Source organism: Gymnoscopelus microlampas (genome assembly GCF_963454915.1).
Source record: "Gymnoscopelus microlampas genome assembly, chromosome: 15".
Taxonomy (NCBI): domain Eukaryota; kingdom Metazoa; phylum Chordata; class Actinopteri; order Myctophiformes; family Myctophidae; genus Gymnoscopelus; species Gymnoscopelus microlampas.
Window position 1 is genome coordinate 38,085,961 of NC_139952.1, and position 18,728 is coordinate 38,104,688.

The window sequence follows — 18,728 nt, forward strand, 5'->3', positions numbered from 1 at the left end:
AGTACCTCAGCCACATGTAGACATCCACAGGCCACATAATTGATTAGTGTAGTAGTATTAAATTTAAATATATTATATTTAAATTTAATTTCATGTTTTTCTTTTCACTTTTGCACTATATGTATATGCAAATTTATAGCATTGTTTTTTTTGATTATCTGACTACTGACTATGATTACATATCGTGTACCACACTACATCTCTTGCTGCCCATGATAGAAGCTACCTGATTATGTAAATATTATTTACATAATCAGGTAGCTTCAATCATGGGCAGCAAGAGATACACAGTTACAAAAAGTGATTGGGAAGTCCTCATGCATGCCTATCTATAGCACTGTATTATTTTACTATAATTACTCTATAATTATGTGACCTGTGGGTGTCTATATACCGTATGTTGGTGTAGTTTACACTTCTTGAGTTTGACCTGACGAAGAGTGAAAACAAAGGCATGTTTTATCTGGACACAGAGAGTATATACTCCTTTTTAAACAGAGAAGAACAAGAGCTATTTCATTGTTTAAGGTTTATTCTTAGATATAATAATATCTCAAATTTATATAGCATTTTTCTAAGTACCCAAAGACGCTTTACATGGGGGGCATGAGAAAACAACAAAGAAAAACTACTTTATTGGGGGGGGGGGCACACACTAAAAAAAGGCTAATGTGATACACACAATGTAATGGCCTCCTCCCATGCCCACCAGGGGAAGCTCCGCCCCGGGTAGTGGAGCCGCGGGAACCACTTTGTGCATGTCAAAAGTTATATTCCGAATGAATGCTTTGGGTCATGTAAACGAGGAATACTTTTATTCAGGTTGGAGCAGATTATGAATCTCTATTCGGAATGAGTTCATTCTGAATGAATACATGATGTCCATGTAACCGCAGCCATTGTAGATCAGCGCAAGTGAGTTCCTCACACGATTAAACATTTATAAAGTATAGCCAACTCTCACGTGTAATGAAGAGAATAAGAAGTTTGTTTACAGTTTATAACCTCACAACCAAAGGCTAATAAAACTTGGAATGGATATTATATTGTTACGTACTGTCTAGGGCCTCCATAAGATGAATCTGAGGGTGGAACACACACGCGTTGCATGATGAACTATGTAAAAACGTCAGAGGTGTGGCGCGTGTGCATGTGATGACACTAAAGTCTCACTCCTAGATTTTCCAGAAACTTGGCAGCCCAAGTGGGCATGGGCGTGAACTTGGCAAGCCCATGCCGTATTGTTAGAAGAGGAAGAGCCCTAGGCATGTGCAGAAACTGGTTTATTCATTTGCATGGTAGGGCACAGTGAGCTGTCACAAGCATCCAGCCAAGCACTATATAAATGGTGAACACAATATGAGCCGTGTCGGAGAAGCAGAATTATTCAACTATAAAAATTGAGTAAGTAATTCACTCTTCAACTATCTCTAATAGGACTTCTCAAGACCATTCGCCCTCAAGCTTTGACTAGAGATCCAGGATGGTCATGGCTCAAACTAGCTGGTTCCGGCCACCTAACAAAATAAGGGTCTTTTGTCTAATAGTCACCGGAATGTTGGCCGCCACGGTTATCCTAATCCACCTGTCTTTGAATTGGAGGAGTGAGGACCTAATCCACCTAATCCAACTGTCTTCGAATTGGAAGAATGAGGACCCGTCTCCGGCTCCGACAGTCCCGTTGGCCCGGCCGTGTCCGAGAGGAGTGATTGTACCGGAATTCGCTACGACAAATCTTCGCTACGACAAACCCAGCGCCCTGACTGGACGCACCGACATTGTTGCAATGACGCCCTGGTTAGCTCCCATAGTATGGCAATCCACATTCGAACCCGCGCTGTTGGACGCCATCTACAAACCCTGCAACATCACCGTAGCAGTCACCGTTTTTGCCATTGGTAAATACATCCAATTCCTCAAGGATTTCCTGGAAACCGCAGAGAGCCACTTCTTCGTGGGATTTAAAGTCCATTATTACGTCTTTACGGATGGGCCAGAGCAAGTCCCCTCCGTTAAGATGGCTGCAGGACGGGAGTTGTTTGTCAGGCCGGCGCCAAACGGAAAACGCTGGCAGGAAATCGGAGCCGGAAGGTTCAAAATCATTGCAAATTTTATCGAAACGGATCTGCGCGATGGTGCCGACTACATCTTCTGTTTTGACGTCGATTCGAAGTTCCATGACCGCTGGGGAACTGAAACTCTAGGTACGCTGGTCGTCGTGTTGCACTTTAATTTCTTCGACCAAGAGCGCAGTGGGTTCATCTACGAACGCAGGCCGGAGTCTAAAGCGTTCATGTCCGCCGACGAGGGCGACTTCTACTACCCCGCGGGCGCGTACGGAGGGGAGCCGGAGTCCGTCCGTCACATGCTGTCGACATGCAGCGACAACTTTGAGCTGGACGCCCAGCGGGGCATCGAGGCAGCGTGGCAGGAAGAGAGTCATATGAACCTCTACCTTTGGCTCCACAAACCCACCAAGATTCTGTCTCCAGAGTATCAGTGGCATGACATCTACCCCAAAAGGGGATCGGTCAAAATAATCAGATTCTCTGCAATCATTAAGGACTACCGTAAGGTACGGCCAGGATGGAGCGGCGGCGCGATATAAGCTCTATCAAATTATTCACAAGAAACATATTAATGCATTTAAATGCCTCAATTTTAATGCAGGTCCAAGTTCTCTACAAAAACTATTAAATGGACCAAATTTAACCGGTTATGCTTACCTTGATAAAATGTGTTAATGTAGTCCCATGATTTTATTTACATGATGTTGGTTATCTTTCTGGATATTTTAAATAGGTTGCAGTGTAACACTAATGTCTATTCTTTATTGTACCACTGGAAAAAAAAACGTTTTTCTTAATCATTGATCTAATATGAACATAACTATCCTTCAACTGTAATTTCAATCACAATACATATTTAAACAAAAAACATACCAAACCTTGTACAATCGTTTTTAATTACTGCACCTCTTAATTGCTTTAAGCCATTACAACCCGTCATGTTAGATTTTAACACATCTTATACTTTTGCTATTCAAAAATAGCAGATCTACAAGCTCATAGTAGGCAAATGTAATGTGCCACGCTACCAGCTTGTCGATCTGCTATATTTTTGTTTAAAAAATCTTGAATCTTAATTAACATTTTTAACTCAAATCTTTGCTTTTGGGGTATTCTACTAATGTCTAAATCCTAACAGTAAAAAAAAGTATATAATATAATAATATTAATATATAATATATATAATATCAGTGGTTCTCAAACTTTGTTCATGTCAAGGACCACCCAAAATGATATGCATTTGTCCCCCCCCCATATCTCAAAATATTTTGTTACAGGGACCCCCAGACACATTAACATTTTTTTCCTTCCAAAAATAGCAGATCTACAAGCTCTTAGCACAGCACCGAGTTCCGCGCTATGAGCTTGTATATCTGCTATTTGTTGAATAGCCAAAGAAATCTTAAGTGACACAGATGCGTTCCCTGTCTTAATGGTTTAACAAAAAAAGACAAGTCTTAACAAAATGTTTTGACCAAATAATAACTTTGGATTTGCTTCAAGGCGTTGCCCTCTTCTTCTTGTAACCCCCTCCGCCACTTCTACCAGGCGCCTGCTTGAAGTGGTCAGAGATGGCAGCGCTGACCAGGTCCTCCATTGTTTCTAAAATTTCTGAACGGCTTCTGCAGTCAAAACAATGACAAATAACTCTCAGAGACATTGTAGACAGAGTAGACATTACAGAGATTATCTAGTATATGTCAGTCACACGTGTACAATGTGAATAAGCAATCAACAAATAACTAGCACTGACAAAGTTATTTTTAACATTGAAAGGACTCATCTGGCCATTGGTGAAAAGTCTGAAACAAAAAGAAAACGTGAAGCTAAATTGCAACAAAAAAAAAACGGCCAGAGGTGGACAGTAACGGAGTAAATTTACTTGAGTACTGTACTTAAGTACATATTCTGAGGACCTGTACTTTACTTGAGTAAAATATTTTACTCTGTTCAGTTCAGTTTTCAGTTTATTTTCAGCTTTTTGGACAATACATAAAGAAATGCTTTAGTGCAATATGCGCACAGTACAGGCAGTTTACAAGTGTCCTTGATGCTGGAAAAGGGGAAGGGAGAAGCATAGTGCTTATCGAGCCCTACCCCTGGCTCAGTTTACATATAGAAAAATAGACAATCATAGTGATGATAGTAGTAGATAATATAATAGATAATATAATAATACAAAATAAAAAAGTCAATGTTTTGACACTCCTAGATAGGAAATGTAAACATTTCAGTGTTTAACACTCATCAGAATCATCATCAATAAATCACGATAGATAACAGAATAGATCAAGTAGAAAGGTCTGTTTATTCTTTTTTTGTTGTTGTTTTTTTTTACATCCGTAACAGTAAATAGTGGAGAAAATAAATAAATAAATAATAATAATATATGTTTTGACACAAGATACATGGTTACTCCCACACATGACCTTTCTCTCATGTGGGAGTCAGGACGGCAAAGAGCTCTGTGTCACTGTGGAGCGGGTGGCAAAGGTAAGTTATAATAATAATAGTGTCATAAGTCATGTATAATAATATTATATCGTATACCATCATCATAACAATATTATTACAGTAATAGACAATAAATATATATACAATAATAATATATATATGTGTTATATACATATCCATGTATATATAAATACATATTCACACATACATATATACACACACATGTAATACATGTAATACATGTATTACTATGTGTAGTTAAATGATTTGTCGTTATAACAAATAGGTAATAATAGAACATGGTGTTGATAAGAAATAACATTACAGATAACGGTATAATAGTACAGAGTATGGTAAATGAAATATGGTCTAATTGTTATCAGTAGATTGGGTTTCTTCCTGTAAGTTGCTGTCAAAGTAGCTATTTTTCAGTTTCCTTTTGAATTGAATGATGTTTAGGCTTTTTTTAATGTCATCAGCTAGCCCACTCCACAGTGACATTCCACAGGATGAAACAGACATGGACTTGAGGGTAGTACGTGCAAGTGGTTGTTCAAAGTCTGATGGGTTTCTGAGGTCATGGTGACTACTATCTTTATCTGGAAATCTGTTTTGTATGTTGATTGGAAGTGATTTATTTTTGCTCTGTACATGACTTGTTTGATTGATTGAAAATTTTATTAGGCAAAAGAATGTAAAACAACACAGTTACATTTATAATGCTTTTGTCTAAAAGGTCCGGCCAAAAAAGTCCTTGTCTCCGTTGGGGTCCTTGAATTAATTTCATAGACATATATAGTAGCAACCAAACAGTTCAAAAATCAACATAAGAATACAGAGGGGAAAAAAATATACCATTATGTACAAAAAAGGCATGAGAAAATAATAAAATATATACAAAAAAAAAAACATTAGAGAATAAAATAAAAAGTATGTACAAAAAAAAAAAGGGGGAGGGTCGTCTGTCTACAGGGAAACTGGTACTAGCTCCTCTTTAGGCCTCCAGAAAGATGAGTTTTTAGGGCTGTTTTGAATGAGCCCAGCGAACTGCCTTTTTTGAGGGATGGGGTTAGACTATTCCATTCCTTGGTGGCAGTGCTATAGAAGGAGAATTTGCCCATGTTTGTTTTATGGGTGGGTTTTACCAGATTGTTGTTTACACTCCCTCTAGTTTTGTGACTGTGGGTGTCACTAACTTGTGCTGTTTTGAATTTGACTAGATCGGGAAACTTTAGAATGTGTGAATTGTGAAAAAGAATATTTGTGTGGTCACGGTACCCAGTGTTATTTATGACTCTTACGGCTCTTTTTTGCAGTATGGAAAGTGAGTGAATTGCTGTTTTGTAGGTATTTCCCCATACTTCTACACAGTACTCTACTCGAGTAAATCTCTACAAAGTGTAAAAAGTAGACCTACTCGTTACTTTGGGCTCGCTGAAGAAAAAAAAAGAACAGTCGGGTCTTTAATCTGCCATGAGCGCGAGGCTGCGCTGGCCTGCGCTGTTGCCCTATATCTGCAGTCTGCAGCCAGCAAAATGAATAGAGGATATGCGTGTGACATCATCATCAAACCCGGAAGTTATGCAGGAATGCCTACTGAGTGTCAAAAAAATACTTTCTGGCCTTGACAGCGCATGCATCCAAACAGAAAAGTCATATCTGATTGCATTAAATATAAAATAAATAGCAGATCTACAAGCTCACAACGTGTGAGCTTGTAGACGTACGGACGCCAGGGGCGTCAATTGGGTATGGCAGGCTATTGCAGCTGCCATACCCTGGCTCCAAGGGAGAAAAAAAAAAGTACTTTTTTGATAATAAATCGGGAAAATCAGGCAAAAATAAGAATTAAATAACATTACCCTAACCTAACCCGAATCCTAACCCTAAAACCGAAATAAAGTAACCAAAAACTGGAAAAAAACGAACCCAACCCGCCCAGAACCGCGGGTTGACCTCATGCACGCGCGCTGCGCGCGCGTGCATGAGGTCGCGTGCATGCTGCCATACCCTAGCTTTTGCTGAACTGACGCCACTGACGGACGCGCAGCTTGTCAGTCACAACCCCCCCCCAGTTCGCCCTGAAATGTCACCAGTAAAGCCCGTATTTCTCCAAACATGTACAAATGCAAAATATAAGGTGCTTACCCGCTTGCCTTAAATGTTAACTAGGTATCCGGAGTATTTATGCAATATATTAGTCCATATTTTTCAATTAAGAAGTGTTTAAGTCGGAAGTTCCCAATGGGCGGTAGTGACGGTGCGCATCCGGTGAAAGCCGGAATTACACTCATGTAAACAGGAATTAAACGAGGGGGGGAAATGGCGTTCGTCCACAGACGGGATTAAAACACTTCTTTATTGAAAAATATGGACTAATACATTACACAAATACTCCGGACACCTAGTTAACATTTGAGGCAAGCGGGTAAGCACCTTATATTTTGCATTTGTACATGTTTGGAGAAAAACAAATTTAAAAAACGGCCGATTACTTCGAATCTTCGAATATTCGAGTTATTTGGGTCAGCCCTACTGTGGAGTGGTTTCAACCGTTGAGTTCTTGAAAGCAGAGATGTAGTTTGTTTAGGAATTTCTTCACTGCTCCTCTCAGTGGGAGATAGAAAATGCCCTGCCTAATGTCTGTGCGCCACTCAAAGCCTACTGTAGCAGGTGCAAATGATGGCTTTACAATGCCCATTTACTGTATGTGTGGACACTGTTATAAAAATGTTTTAAAAGTTGTTTTCATTTCAACTGTAAAGGGACCACCTGCAGATACACAGCTCATTCTACTATCGCACTCACTGTTTGTGATGAGTCCTATTTCCTCCAATATAAATGTGTTCCTCTACTCCAGCTGTTACCTGATATTCTTGAACATGTGTTCTAAAAATGAGTGTAGCCTACTGTGCGGGGGGTGTTTAATAAAACATGAAAATGACAATGACAACCTCTTCGATCCCATTAATTTCAATTCTATGTTTTATAGGCATTTCTGCAGGCTTTGTATAACGTAGTGGTTCTACAAGCAAGCACATCAGTGCAGGTGGTTTCAGAGTTACTTCTCTGAAACAAGAGTTACAAGGTCTTATACATTTATTGTGAAAAATTACAGCAATTCATTGATGTGAAAAATAAGAAATTTACTTTTACTTTTACTTAAGTATTTTACTATACTATTTTTAAAAGCATGTACTCTTGATTACTTAAGTACATTTAAAAGCAAGTACTTTTTTACTCTTACTCGAGTAACATTTTGACTGAGCTACTTTTACTTGTAGTGGAGTAAATTTAACCAGGGAGTATCTGTACTCTTACTCAAGTACTGGGGTCGAGTACTCTGTCCACCTCTGAAAACGGCACACCCTGCAATGAAGACAATTATGTTGATATGAAACAGAATAATACACTAACACATTACTTGTTTTACACGTTCAACATCATTATCTCTCCCCAATTAAATCTTTGCCATAGTAAGATGACTTCCAAACTTTATCGAAATGTACCTTTTGGAATCCTGTGACTTTCTCCTGGGAGTTCTGATAAGATTTCCTGTTGGTGAAAGACAAGGTAATTAGGCCACATGTCATACTTGCAACATCACCATTGAAGATTACTGTTATAGTCAATTGAAAGGTGGAGTAGAGTCTAGACATTTTCTTGGCCCAGATTACGGCTTCACTGTTGGGGGACAGAAAACCCCCATTGCAACCCATTTTTCTCACTGCTACAGTCAATTGAAAGTTACCTTGTGTAGTTCTGGATCCGATTTGGACCGGTGTGTGGCTTCAATATTCTGCTGGGTGCGAAAACACATTGAAATTACACCTTCTTACACCATCAAGTCATGTATGATATATGCTGTGCTTTATCCAAATTTTAATTTTGGAGTCTATTTTTTTCTGATCAGGAGTAAGGCCCCCACAGTAGATGTACTGTTGTTGAAATACATAATATATTTTAATACAATTTTATTTTAATCTTCCGGCTAAACGTTCTGTTGTACTCATTTCTTCTAGAGGACCTAAACTTTAGGTCCTAAAGCATAGTACTAGTAGTCCCAACGATAATGCAGGCAGGTAAACAAACAAACGAAAACTGTCAAAATTGAATTCCTGATATTTAAAATGTTAATCATTCATGTAGGTACCTTGTGCAGTTCTTCCTCTTTTACGGCTGACCGGAGTTTTGTCAAGATCTACCGCAGAAAACGAAATGAAGGAATTAGAAAACTCTTAATATATATATATGTGTGTGTGTGTGTGTGTGTGTGTGTGTGTGTGTGTGTGTGTGTGTGTGTGTGTGTGCGTGTGTGTGTGTGTGTGTGTGTGTGTGTGTGTGTGTGTGTGTGTGTGTGTATATATATATATATACAACCCCACACAACACGTTGCATGTCGTGTGGGCTTATAGATCAAGGCACCCTTCTTCGTCAGGTCAAACTTAAGAAGTATGTACCCCAACCACATCGTTGCTGTTGTGCAGAAAGCTCTTATATCCATAAAATAACTTTTTGTGTTTTTTCATAAATTAACGCCCATGCTGGATCATAATACAATGTCACACAAAAGTAGCAAAAGTACAGGATCCACAAGCTCAAAACGTGGAGCGAAGCGACGCAATTTGAGCTTGTAGATCTGCTACTTTTGTTACTTTTGAATTTGAATCCTGAAAAGTATACAGTTTTGGACATTGAGGTTTCCACCCGAAAGAGACGACATGCTCCAATACAATGTATTCCGACGACGTTGCGGCTCTTCGTCAGGTCAAACTCAAGAAGTACCTCAGCCACATGTAGACATCCACAGGTCACATAATTGATTAGTGTAGTGTGGTTGTGGTACACGATATGTAATCATAGTCAGTAGTCAGATAATCAAAAAAACAATGCTATAAATTTGCATATACATATAGTGCAAAAGTGAAAAGAAAAACATGAAATTAAATTTAAATATATTTACATAATCAGGTAGCTTCAATCATGGGCAGCAAGAGATACACAGTTACAAAAAGTGATTGGGAAGTCCTCATGCATGCCTATCTATAGCACTGTATTATTTTACTACAATTACTCTATAATTATGTGACCTGTGGGTGTCTATATACCGTATGTTGGTGTAGTTTACAGTTTACAGTTTGACCTGACGAAGAGTGAAAACAAAGGCATATTTTATCTGGACACAGAGAGTATATACTCCTTTTTAAATAGAGAAGAACAAGAGCTCTTTCATTGTTTAAGGTTTATTCTTAGATATAATAATATCTCAAATTTATATAGCATTTTTCTAAGTACCCAAAGACGCTTTACATGGGGGGCATGAGAAAACAACAAAGAAAAACAACTTTATTTAGGGTGGGGGGTGGGGGGGGGGGCACACACTAAAAAAAGGCTAATGTGATACACACAATGTAATGGCCTCCTCCCATGCCCACCAGGGGAAGCTCCGCCCCGGGTAGTGGAGCCGGGCGGCCCCTGGTCCATGCCCGGGCGTAGGCGGGAACCACTTTGTGTATGTCAAAAGTTATATTCCGAATGAATGCTTTGGGTCATGTAAACGAGGAATACTTTTATTCAGTTTCCATGTAAACAGGTGAGTGGAGCAGATTATGAATCTCTATTTGGAATGAGTTCATTCTGAATGAATACATGATGTCCATGTAACCGCAGCCATTGTAGATCAGCGCAAGTGAGTCCCTCACACGATTAAACATTTATAAAGTAAATAGCCAACTCTCATGTGTAATGAAGAGAATAAGAAGTTTGTTTACAGTTTAACCTCAGAACCAAAGGCTAATAAAACTTGGAATGGATATTATATTGTTACGTCCCCGTCTAGGGCCTCCATAAGATGAATCTGAGGGCGGAACACACACGCGTTGCCTGATGAACTATATGTAAAAACGTCAGAGGTGTGCCGTATTGTTAGAAGATTATCAAGCGTTGCATTCATCCCTAGGTATGTGCAGAAACCGGTTTATTAATTTGCATGATAGGGCACAGTGAGATGTCACGAGCATCCAGCCAAGCATTATATAAATGGTGAACACAATATGAGCCGTGTCGGAGAAGCAGAATTATTCAACTCTAATAATTTAGTAAGTAATTCACTCTTCGACTATCTCTAATAGGACTTCTCAAGACTATTCGCCCTCAAGCTTTGACTAGAGATCCAGGATGGTCATGGCTCAAACTAGCTGGTTCCGGCCACCTAACAAAATAAGGGCCTTTTGTCTAATAGTCACGGGAATGTTGGCCGCCACGGTTATCCTAATCCACCTGTCTTCGAATTGGAGGAATGAGGACCTAATCCACCTAATCCAACTGTCTTCGAATTGGAAGAATGAGGACCCGCCTCCGGCTCCGACAGTCCCGTTGGCCCGGCCGTGTCCGAGAGGAGTGATTGTACCGGAATTCGCTACGACAAATCTTCGCTACGACAAACCCAGCGCCCTGACTGGACGCACCGACATTGTCGCAATGACGCCCTGGTTAGCTCCCATAGTATGGCAATCCACATTCGAACCCGCGCTGTTGGACGCCATCTACAAACCCTGCAACATCACCGTAGCAGTCACCGTTTTTGCCGTTGGTGAATACATCCAATTCCTCAAGGATTTCCTGGAAACCGCAGAGAGCCACTTCTTCGTTGGATTTAAAGTCCATTATTACGTCTTTACGGATAGGCCAGAGCAAGTCCCATCCGTTAAGATGGCTGCAGGACGGGAGTTGTTTGTCAGGCCGGCGCCAAACGGAAAACGCTGGCAGGAAATCGGAGCCGGAAGGTTCAAAATCATTGCAAATTTTATCGAAACGGATCTGCGCGATGGCGCCGACTACATCTTCTGTTTTGACGTCGATTCGAAGTTCTATGACCGCTGGGGAACTGAAACTCTAGGTAAGCTGGTCGCCGTGTTGCACTTTAATCACTTCGACCAAGAGCGCAGTGGGTTCATCTACGAACGCAAGCCGGAGTCTAAAGCGTTCATGTCCGCCGACGAGGGCGACTTCTACTACCCCGCGGGCGCGTACGGAGGGGAGCCGGAGTCCGTCCATCACATGCTGTCGACGTGCAGCGACAACTTTGAGCTGGACGCCGAGCGGGGCATCGAGGCAGCGTGGCAGGAAGAGAGTCATATGAACGTCTACCTTTGGCTCCACAAACCCACCAAGATTCTGTCTCCTGAGTATCAGTGGCATGACTACCACCCCCTAAGGCCACCGGTCAAAATAATCAGATTCTCTGCAATCATTAAGGACTACCGTAAGGTACGGCCAGGATGGAGCGGCGGCGCGATATAAGCTCTATAAAATTATTCACAAGAAACATATTAATGCATTTAAATGCCTCAATTTTAATGCAGGTCCAAGTTCTCTACAAAAACTATTAAATGGACCAAATTTAACCGGTTATGCTTACCTTGATAAAATGTGTTAATGTAGTCCCATGATTTTATTTACATGATGTTGGTTATCTTTCTGGATCTTTTAAATAGGTTGTAACACTAATGTCATGCTACTCTTTATTGTACCACTGGAAAAAACAAACGTTTTTCTTAATCATTGATCTAATATGAACATAACTATCCTTCAACTGTAATTTCAATCACAATACATATTTAAACAAAAAACATACCAAACCTTGTACAATCATTTTTAATTATACTGCACCTCTTAATTGCTTTAAGCCATTACAACCCGTCATGTTAGATTTTAACACATCTTATACTTTTGCTATTCAAAAATAGCAGATCTACGAGCTCATAGTAGGCAAATATAATATGCCACGCTACGAGCTTCTCGATCTGCTATATTTTTGTTTAAAAAATCTTGAATCTTAATTAACATTTTTAATTCAAATCTTTGCTTCTGGGGTATTCTACTAATGTCTAAATCCTAACAGTAAAAAAAAGTATATAATATAATAATATTAATATATAATATATATAATATCAGTGGTTCTCAAACTTTGTTCATGTCAAGGACCACCCAAAATGATATGCCTTTGTCCCCCCCATATCTCAAAATATTTTGTTACAGGGACCCCCAGACACATTTCCATTTTTTTCCTTCCAAAAATAGCAGATCTACAAGCTCTTAGCGCGGCACAGAGTTCCGCGCTATGAGCTTGTATATCTGCTATTTGTTGAATAGCCAAAGAAAATCTTAAGTGACACAGATGCGTTCCCTGTCTTAATGGTTTAACAAAAAAAGACAAGTCTTAACAAAATGTTTTGACCAAATAATAACTTTGGATTTGCTTCAAGGCGTTGCCCTCTTCTTCTTGTAACCCCCTCCGCCACTTCTACCAGGCGCTTGCTTGAAGTGGTCAGAGATGGCAGCGCTGACCAGGTCCTCCATTGTCTCTAAATGTCTTCTGAACGGCTTCTGCAGTCAAAACAATGACAAATAACTCTTAGACTGACAGTAGACATTACAGAGATTATCTAGTATATGTCAGTCACACGTGTACAATGTGAATAAGCAATCAACAAATAACTAGCACTGACAAAGTTATTTTTAACATGGAAAGGACTCATCTGGCCATTGGTGAAAAGTCTGAAACAAAAAGAAAACGTGAAGATAAATTGCAAAAAAAAAAACGGCCAGAGGTGGACAGTAACGGAGTAAATTTACTTGAGTACTGTACTTAAGTACATATTCTGAGGATCTGTACTTTACTTGAGAAAAATATTTTACTCTGTTCAGTTCAGTTTTCAGTTTATTTTCAGCTTTTTGGACAATACATAAAGAAATGCTTTAGTGCAATATGCGCACAGTACAGGCAGTTTACAAGTGTCCTTGATGCTGGAAAAGGGGAAGGGAGAAGCATAGTGCTTATCGAGCCCTACCCCTGGCTCAGTTTACATATAGAACAATAGACAATCATAGTGATGATAGTAGTAGATAATATAATAGATAATATAATAATACAAAATAAAAAAGTCAATGTTTTGACACTCCTAGATAGGAAATGTAAACATTTCAGTGTTTAACACTCATCAGAATCATCATCAATAAATCACGATAGATAACAGAATAGATCAAGTAGAAAGGTCTGTTTATTCTTTTATTTGTTGTTGTTTTTTTTACATCCGTAACAGTAATTAGTGGAGAAAATAAATAAATAAATGATAATAATATATGTTTTGACACAAGATACATGGTTACTCCCACACATGACCTTTCTCTCATGTGGGAGTCAGGACGGCAAAGAGCTCTGTGTCACTGTGGAGCGGGTGGCAAAGGTAAGTTATAATAGTAGTGTCATAAGTCATGTATAATAATATTATATCGTATACCATCATCATAACAATATTATTACAGTAATAGACAATAAATATATATATAATAATAATATATATGTGTTATATACATATCCATGTATATATAAATACATATTCACACATACATATATACACACACATGTAATACATGTATTACTATGTGTAGTTAAATGATTTGTCGTTATAACAAATAGGTAATAATAGACCATGGTGTTGATAAGAAATAACATTACAGATAACGGTATAATAGTACAGAGTATGGTAAATGAAATATGGTCTAATTGTTATCAGTAGATTGGGTTTCTTCCTGTAAGTAGCTGTCAAAGTAGCTATTTTTCAGTTTCCTTTTGAATTGAATGATGTTTAGGCTTTTTTTAATGTCATCAGCTAGCCCACTCCACAGTGACATTCCACAGGATGAAACAGACATGGACTTGAGGGTAGTACGTGCAAGTGGTTGTTCAAAGTCTGATATGGGTTTCTGAGGTCATGGTGACTACTATCTTTATCTGGAAATCTGTTTTGTATGTTGATTGGAAGTGATTTATTTTTGCTCTGTACATGACTTGTTTGATTGATTGAATTTTTTATTAGGCAAAAGAATGTAAAACAACACAGTTACATTTATAATGCTTTTGTCTAAAAGGTCCGGCCAAAAAAGTCCTTGCGGGCTTGTTTCCGTTGGGGTCCTTGAATTAATTTCATAGACATATATAGTAGCAACCAAACAGTTCAAAAATCAACATAAGAATACAGAGGGAAAAAAAAAATACCATTATGTACAAAAAAGGCATGAGAAAATAATAAAATATATACAAAAAAAAAAAAAACATTAGAGAATAAAATAAAAAGTATGTACAAAAAAAAAAGGGAGGGGGGGGTCGTCTGTCTACAGGGAAACTGGTACTAGCTCCTCTTTAGGCCTCCAGAAAGATGAGTTTTTAGGGCTGTTTTGAATGAGCCCAGCGAACTGCATTTTTGAGGGATGGGGTTAGACTATTCCATTCCTTGGTGGCAGTGCTATAGAAGGAGAATTTGCCCATGTTTGTTTTATGGGTGGGTGTTACCAGATTGTTGTTTACGCTCCCTCTAGTTTTGTGACTGTGGGTGTCACTAACTTGAGCTGTTTTGAATTTGACTAGATCGGGAAACTTTAGAATGTGTGAATTGTGAAAAAGAATATTTGTGTGGTCACGGTACCCAGTGTTATTTATGACTCTTACGGCTCTTTTTTGCAGTATGGAAAGTGAGTGAATTGCTGTTTTGTAGGTATTTCCCCATACTTCTACACAGTACTCTACTCGAGTAAATCTCTACAAAGTGTAAAAAGTAGGCCTACTCGTTACTTTGGGCTCGCTGAAGAAAAAAAAAGAACAGTCGGGTCGCTAATCTGCCATGAGCGCGAGGTTGCGCTGGCCTGCGCTGTTGCCCTATATCTGCAGTCTGCAGCCAGCAAAATGAATAGAGGATATGCGTGTGACATCATCATCAAACCCGGAAGTTATGCAGGAATGCCTACTGAGTGTCAAAAAAATACTTTCTGGCCGTGACAGCGCATGCATCCAAACAGAAAAGTCATATCTGATTGCATTAAACAACATTAAACAATGTTAAACTCACTTTGCATGTTGCTTTGCCACTCGATGTGCCACTCGATGTGCCATTCACTTTAAGCATGCGCATATCCTCTATACATTTTACATGCATTGCTAGGTTGGATTGGATATGCTACTTGTCTTATTTGGATTAAACCCAAACAAGTGGCTCAATATTAGCCACATATTCTTGCTTGTCAAAATGATCTCCAAACTACAAAGCATCCATCCATAGTGATCTATAAAGATCAGCTGTAGAATGCGGCTCCACGACCCGCTGAATGTAACCCGACACCCGAGTGTTGGCCTCATCTATACTAGTTGTGTGTCGGTGTCGTGCGCAATAAATAGCAGATCTACAAGCTCACAACGCGTGAGCTTGTAGATCTGCTATTTATGGCATGCAACAGTATGTATGTGCTCCGTTCCCCCTCTGATTAATGTATGACTTAAAGTAGCACGGATTTACCACTGTGAAGTTATGGAAGGTGGAGGGTGTTATGCAAGCATGTAGGAGCTCGGCTAATTAGAGGCAGTAACGTACGGACGCGCAGCTTGTCTGTCACAACCCCCCCCAGTTCTGAAATGTCACCAGTAAAGCCTGTATTTCTCCAAACATGTACAAATGCAAAATATAAGGTGCTTACCCGCTTGCCTTAAATGTTAACTAGGTGTCCGGAGTATTTATGCAATATATTAGTCCATATTTTTCAATTAAGAAGTGTTTAAGTCGGAAGTTCCCAATGGGCGGTAGTGACGGTGCGCATCCGGTGAAAGCCGGAATTACACTCAATGTAAACAGGAATTAAACGAGGGGGGGAAATGGCGTTCGTCCACAGACGGGATTAAAACACTTCTTTATTGAAAAATATGGACTAATACATTACACAAATACTCCGGACACCTAGTTAACATTTGAGGCAAGCGGGTAAGCACCTTATATTTTGCATTTGTACATGTTTGGAGAAAAACAAATTAAAAAAACGGCCGATTACTTGATTTAAAAAAAAAAGTTCGAATCTTGTGCCATCGAACGAAGCTTCGAATATTCAAGTTATTTGGGTCAGCCCTACTGTGGAGTGGTTTCAACCGTTGAGTTCTTGAAAGCAGAGATGTAGTTTGTTTAGGAATTTCTTCACTGCTCCTCTCAGTGGGAGATAGAAAATGCCCTGCCTAATGTCTGTGCGCCACTCAAAGCCTACTGTAGCAGGTGCAAATGATGGCTTTACAATGCCCATTTACTGTATGTGTGGACACTGTTATAAAAATGTTTTTAAAGTTGTTTTCATTTCAACTGTAAAGGGACCACCTGCAGATACACAGCTCATTCTACTATCGCACTCACTGTTTGTGATGAGTCCTATTTCCTCCAATATAAATGTGTTCCTCTACTCCAGCTGTTACCTGATATTCTTGAACATGTGTTCTAAAAGTGAGTGTAGCCTACTGTGCGGGGGGTGTTTAATAAAACATGAAAATGACAATGACAACCTCTTCGATCCCATTAATTTCAATTCTATGTTTTATAGGCATTTCTGCAGGCTTTGTATAACGTAGTGGTTCTACAAGCAAGCACATCAGTGCAGGTGGTTTCAGAGTTACTTCTCTGAAACAAGAGTTACAAGGTCTTATACATTTATTGTGAAAAATGACAGCAATTCATTGATGTGAAAAATAAGAAATTTACTTTTACTTTTACTTAAGTATTTTACTATACTATTTTTAAAAGCATGTACTCTTGATTACTTAAGTACATTTAAAAGCAAGTATTTTTTTACTCTTACTCGAGTAACATTTTGACTGAGCTACTTTTACTTGTAGTGGAGTAAATTTAACCAGGGAGTATCTGTACTCTTACTCAAGTACTGGGGTTGAGTACTCTGTCCACCTCTGAAAACGGCACACCCTGCAATGAAGACAATTATGTTTATATGAAACAGAATAATACACTAACACATTACTTGTTTTACACGTTCAACATCATTATCTCTCCCCAATTAAATCTTTGCCAGACTAAGATGACTTCCAAACTTTATCAAAATGCACCTTTTGGAATCCTGTGACTTTCTCCTGGGAGTTCTGATAAGATTTCCTGTTGGTGAAAGACAAGGTAATTAGGCTACATGTCATACTTGCAACATCACCATTGAAGATTACTGTTATAGTCAATTGAAAGGTGGAGTAGAGTCTAGACATTTTCTTGGCCCAGATTACGGCTTCACTGTTGGGGGAGAGAAAACCCCCATTGCAACCCATTTTGCTCACTGCTACAGTCAATTGAAAGTTACCTTGTGTAGTTCTGGATCCGATTTGGACCGGTGTGTGGCTTCAATATTCTGCTGGGTGCGAAAACACATTGAAATTACACCTTCTTACACCATCAAGTCATGTATGATATATGCTGTGCTTTATCCAAATTTTCATTCTGGAGTCTATTTTTTTCTGATCAGGAGTAAGGCCCCCACAGTAGATGTACTGTTGTTGAAATACATAATATATTTTAATACAATTTTATTTTAATCTTCCGGCTAAACGTTCTGTTGTACTCATTTCTTCTAGAGGACCTAAACTTTAGGTCCTAAAGCATAGTACTAGTAGTCCCAACGATAATGCAGGCAGGTAAACAAACAAACGAAAACTGTCAAAATTGAATTCCTGATATTTAAAATGTTAATCATTCATGTAGGTACCTTGTGCAGTTTTTCCTCTTTTACGGCTGACCGGAGTTTTGTCAAGATCTACCGCAGAAAACGAAATGAAGGAATTAGAAAACTCTTAATATATATATATGTGTGTGTGTGTGTGTGTGTGTGTGTGTGTGTGTGTGTGTGTGTGTGTGTGTGTGTGTGTGTGTGTGTGTGTGTGTGTGTGTGTGTGTGTGTGTGTGTGTGTGTGTGTGTGTGTGTGTGTGTGTGTGTGTGTGTGTATATATATATATACAACCCCACACAACACGTTGCATGTCGTGTGGGCTTATAGATCAAGGCACCCTTCTTCGTCAGGTCAAACTTAAGAAGTATGTACCCCAACCACATCGTTGCTGTTGTGCAGAAAGCTCTTATATCCATAAAATAACTTTTTGTGTTTTTTCATAAATTAACGCCCATGCTGGATCATAATACAATGTCACACAAAAGTAGCAAAAGTACAGGATCCACAAGCTCAAAACGTGGAGCGAAGCGACGCAATTTGAGCTTGTAGATCTGCTACTTTTGTTACTTTTGAATTTGAATCCTGAAAAGTATACAGTTTTGGACATTGAGGTTTCCACCCGAAAGAGACGACATGCTCCAATACAATGTATTCCGACGACGTTGCGGCT

General features: G+C 39.1%; 2 protein-coding genes across 2 annotated transcripts; both read left to right on the forward strand.

Moving 5' to 3' along the window:
* Positions 1-1,325: 1,325 nt before the first annotated feature.
* Positions 1,326-7,434, forward strand: LOC311062465 (histo-blood group ABO system transferase 2-like). The gene has a single exon (XM_084081521.1). It carries the CDS (start codon positions 1,484-1,486, stop codon positions 2,606-2,608), a length of 1,125 nt encoding a protein of 374 aa, XP_083937647.1. The 5' UTR covers positions 1,326-1,483; the 3' UTR covers positions 2,609-7,434.
* Positions 7,435-10,701: 3,267 nt separating this feature from the next.
* Positions 10,702-14,682, forward strand: LOC311061105 (histo-blood group ABO system transferase 2-like; the record flags this gene model as incomplete). Its single annotated transcript, XM_084079632.1, has 2 exons — positions 10,702-12,501; positions 12,565-14,682. One exon carries the CDS (start codon positions 10,702-10,704, stop codon positions 11,824-11,826), a length of 1,125 nt encoding a protein of 374 aa, XP_083935758.1. The 3' UTR covers positions 11,827-12,501; positions 12,565-14,682.
* Positions 14,683-18,728: the final 4,046 nt, after the last annotated feature.

Coding starts and splice junctions, on each gene's coding strand:
- LOC311062465 (XM_084081521.1), top strand. CDS start 1,484: ATGGTCATGGCTCAAACTAGCTGGTTCCGGCCACCTAACAAAATAAGG.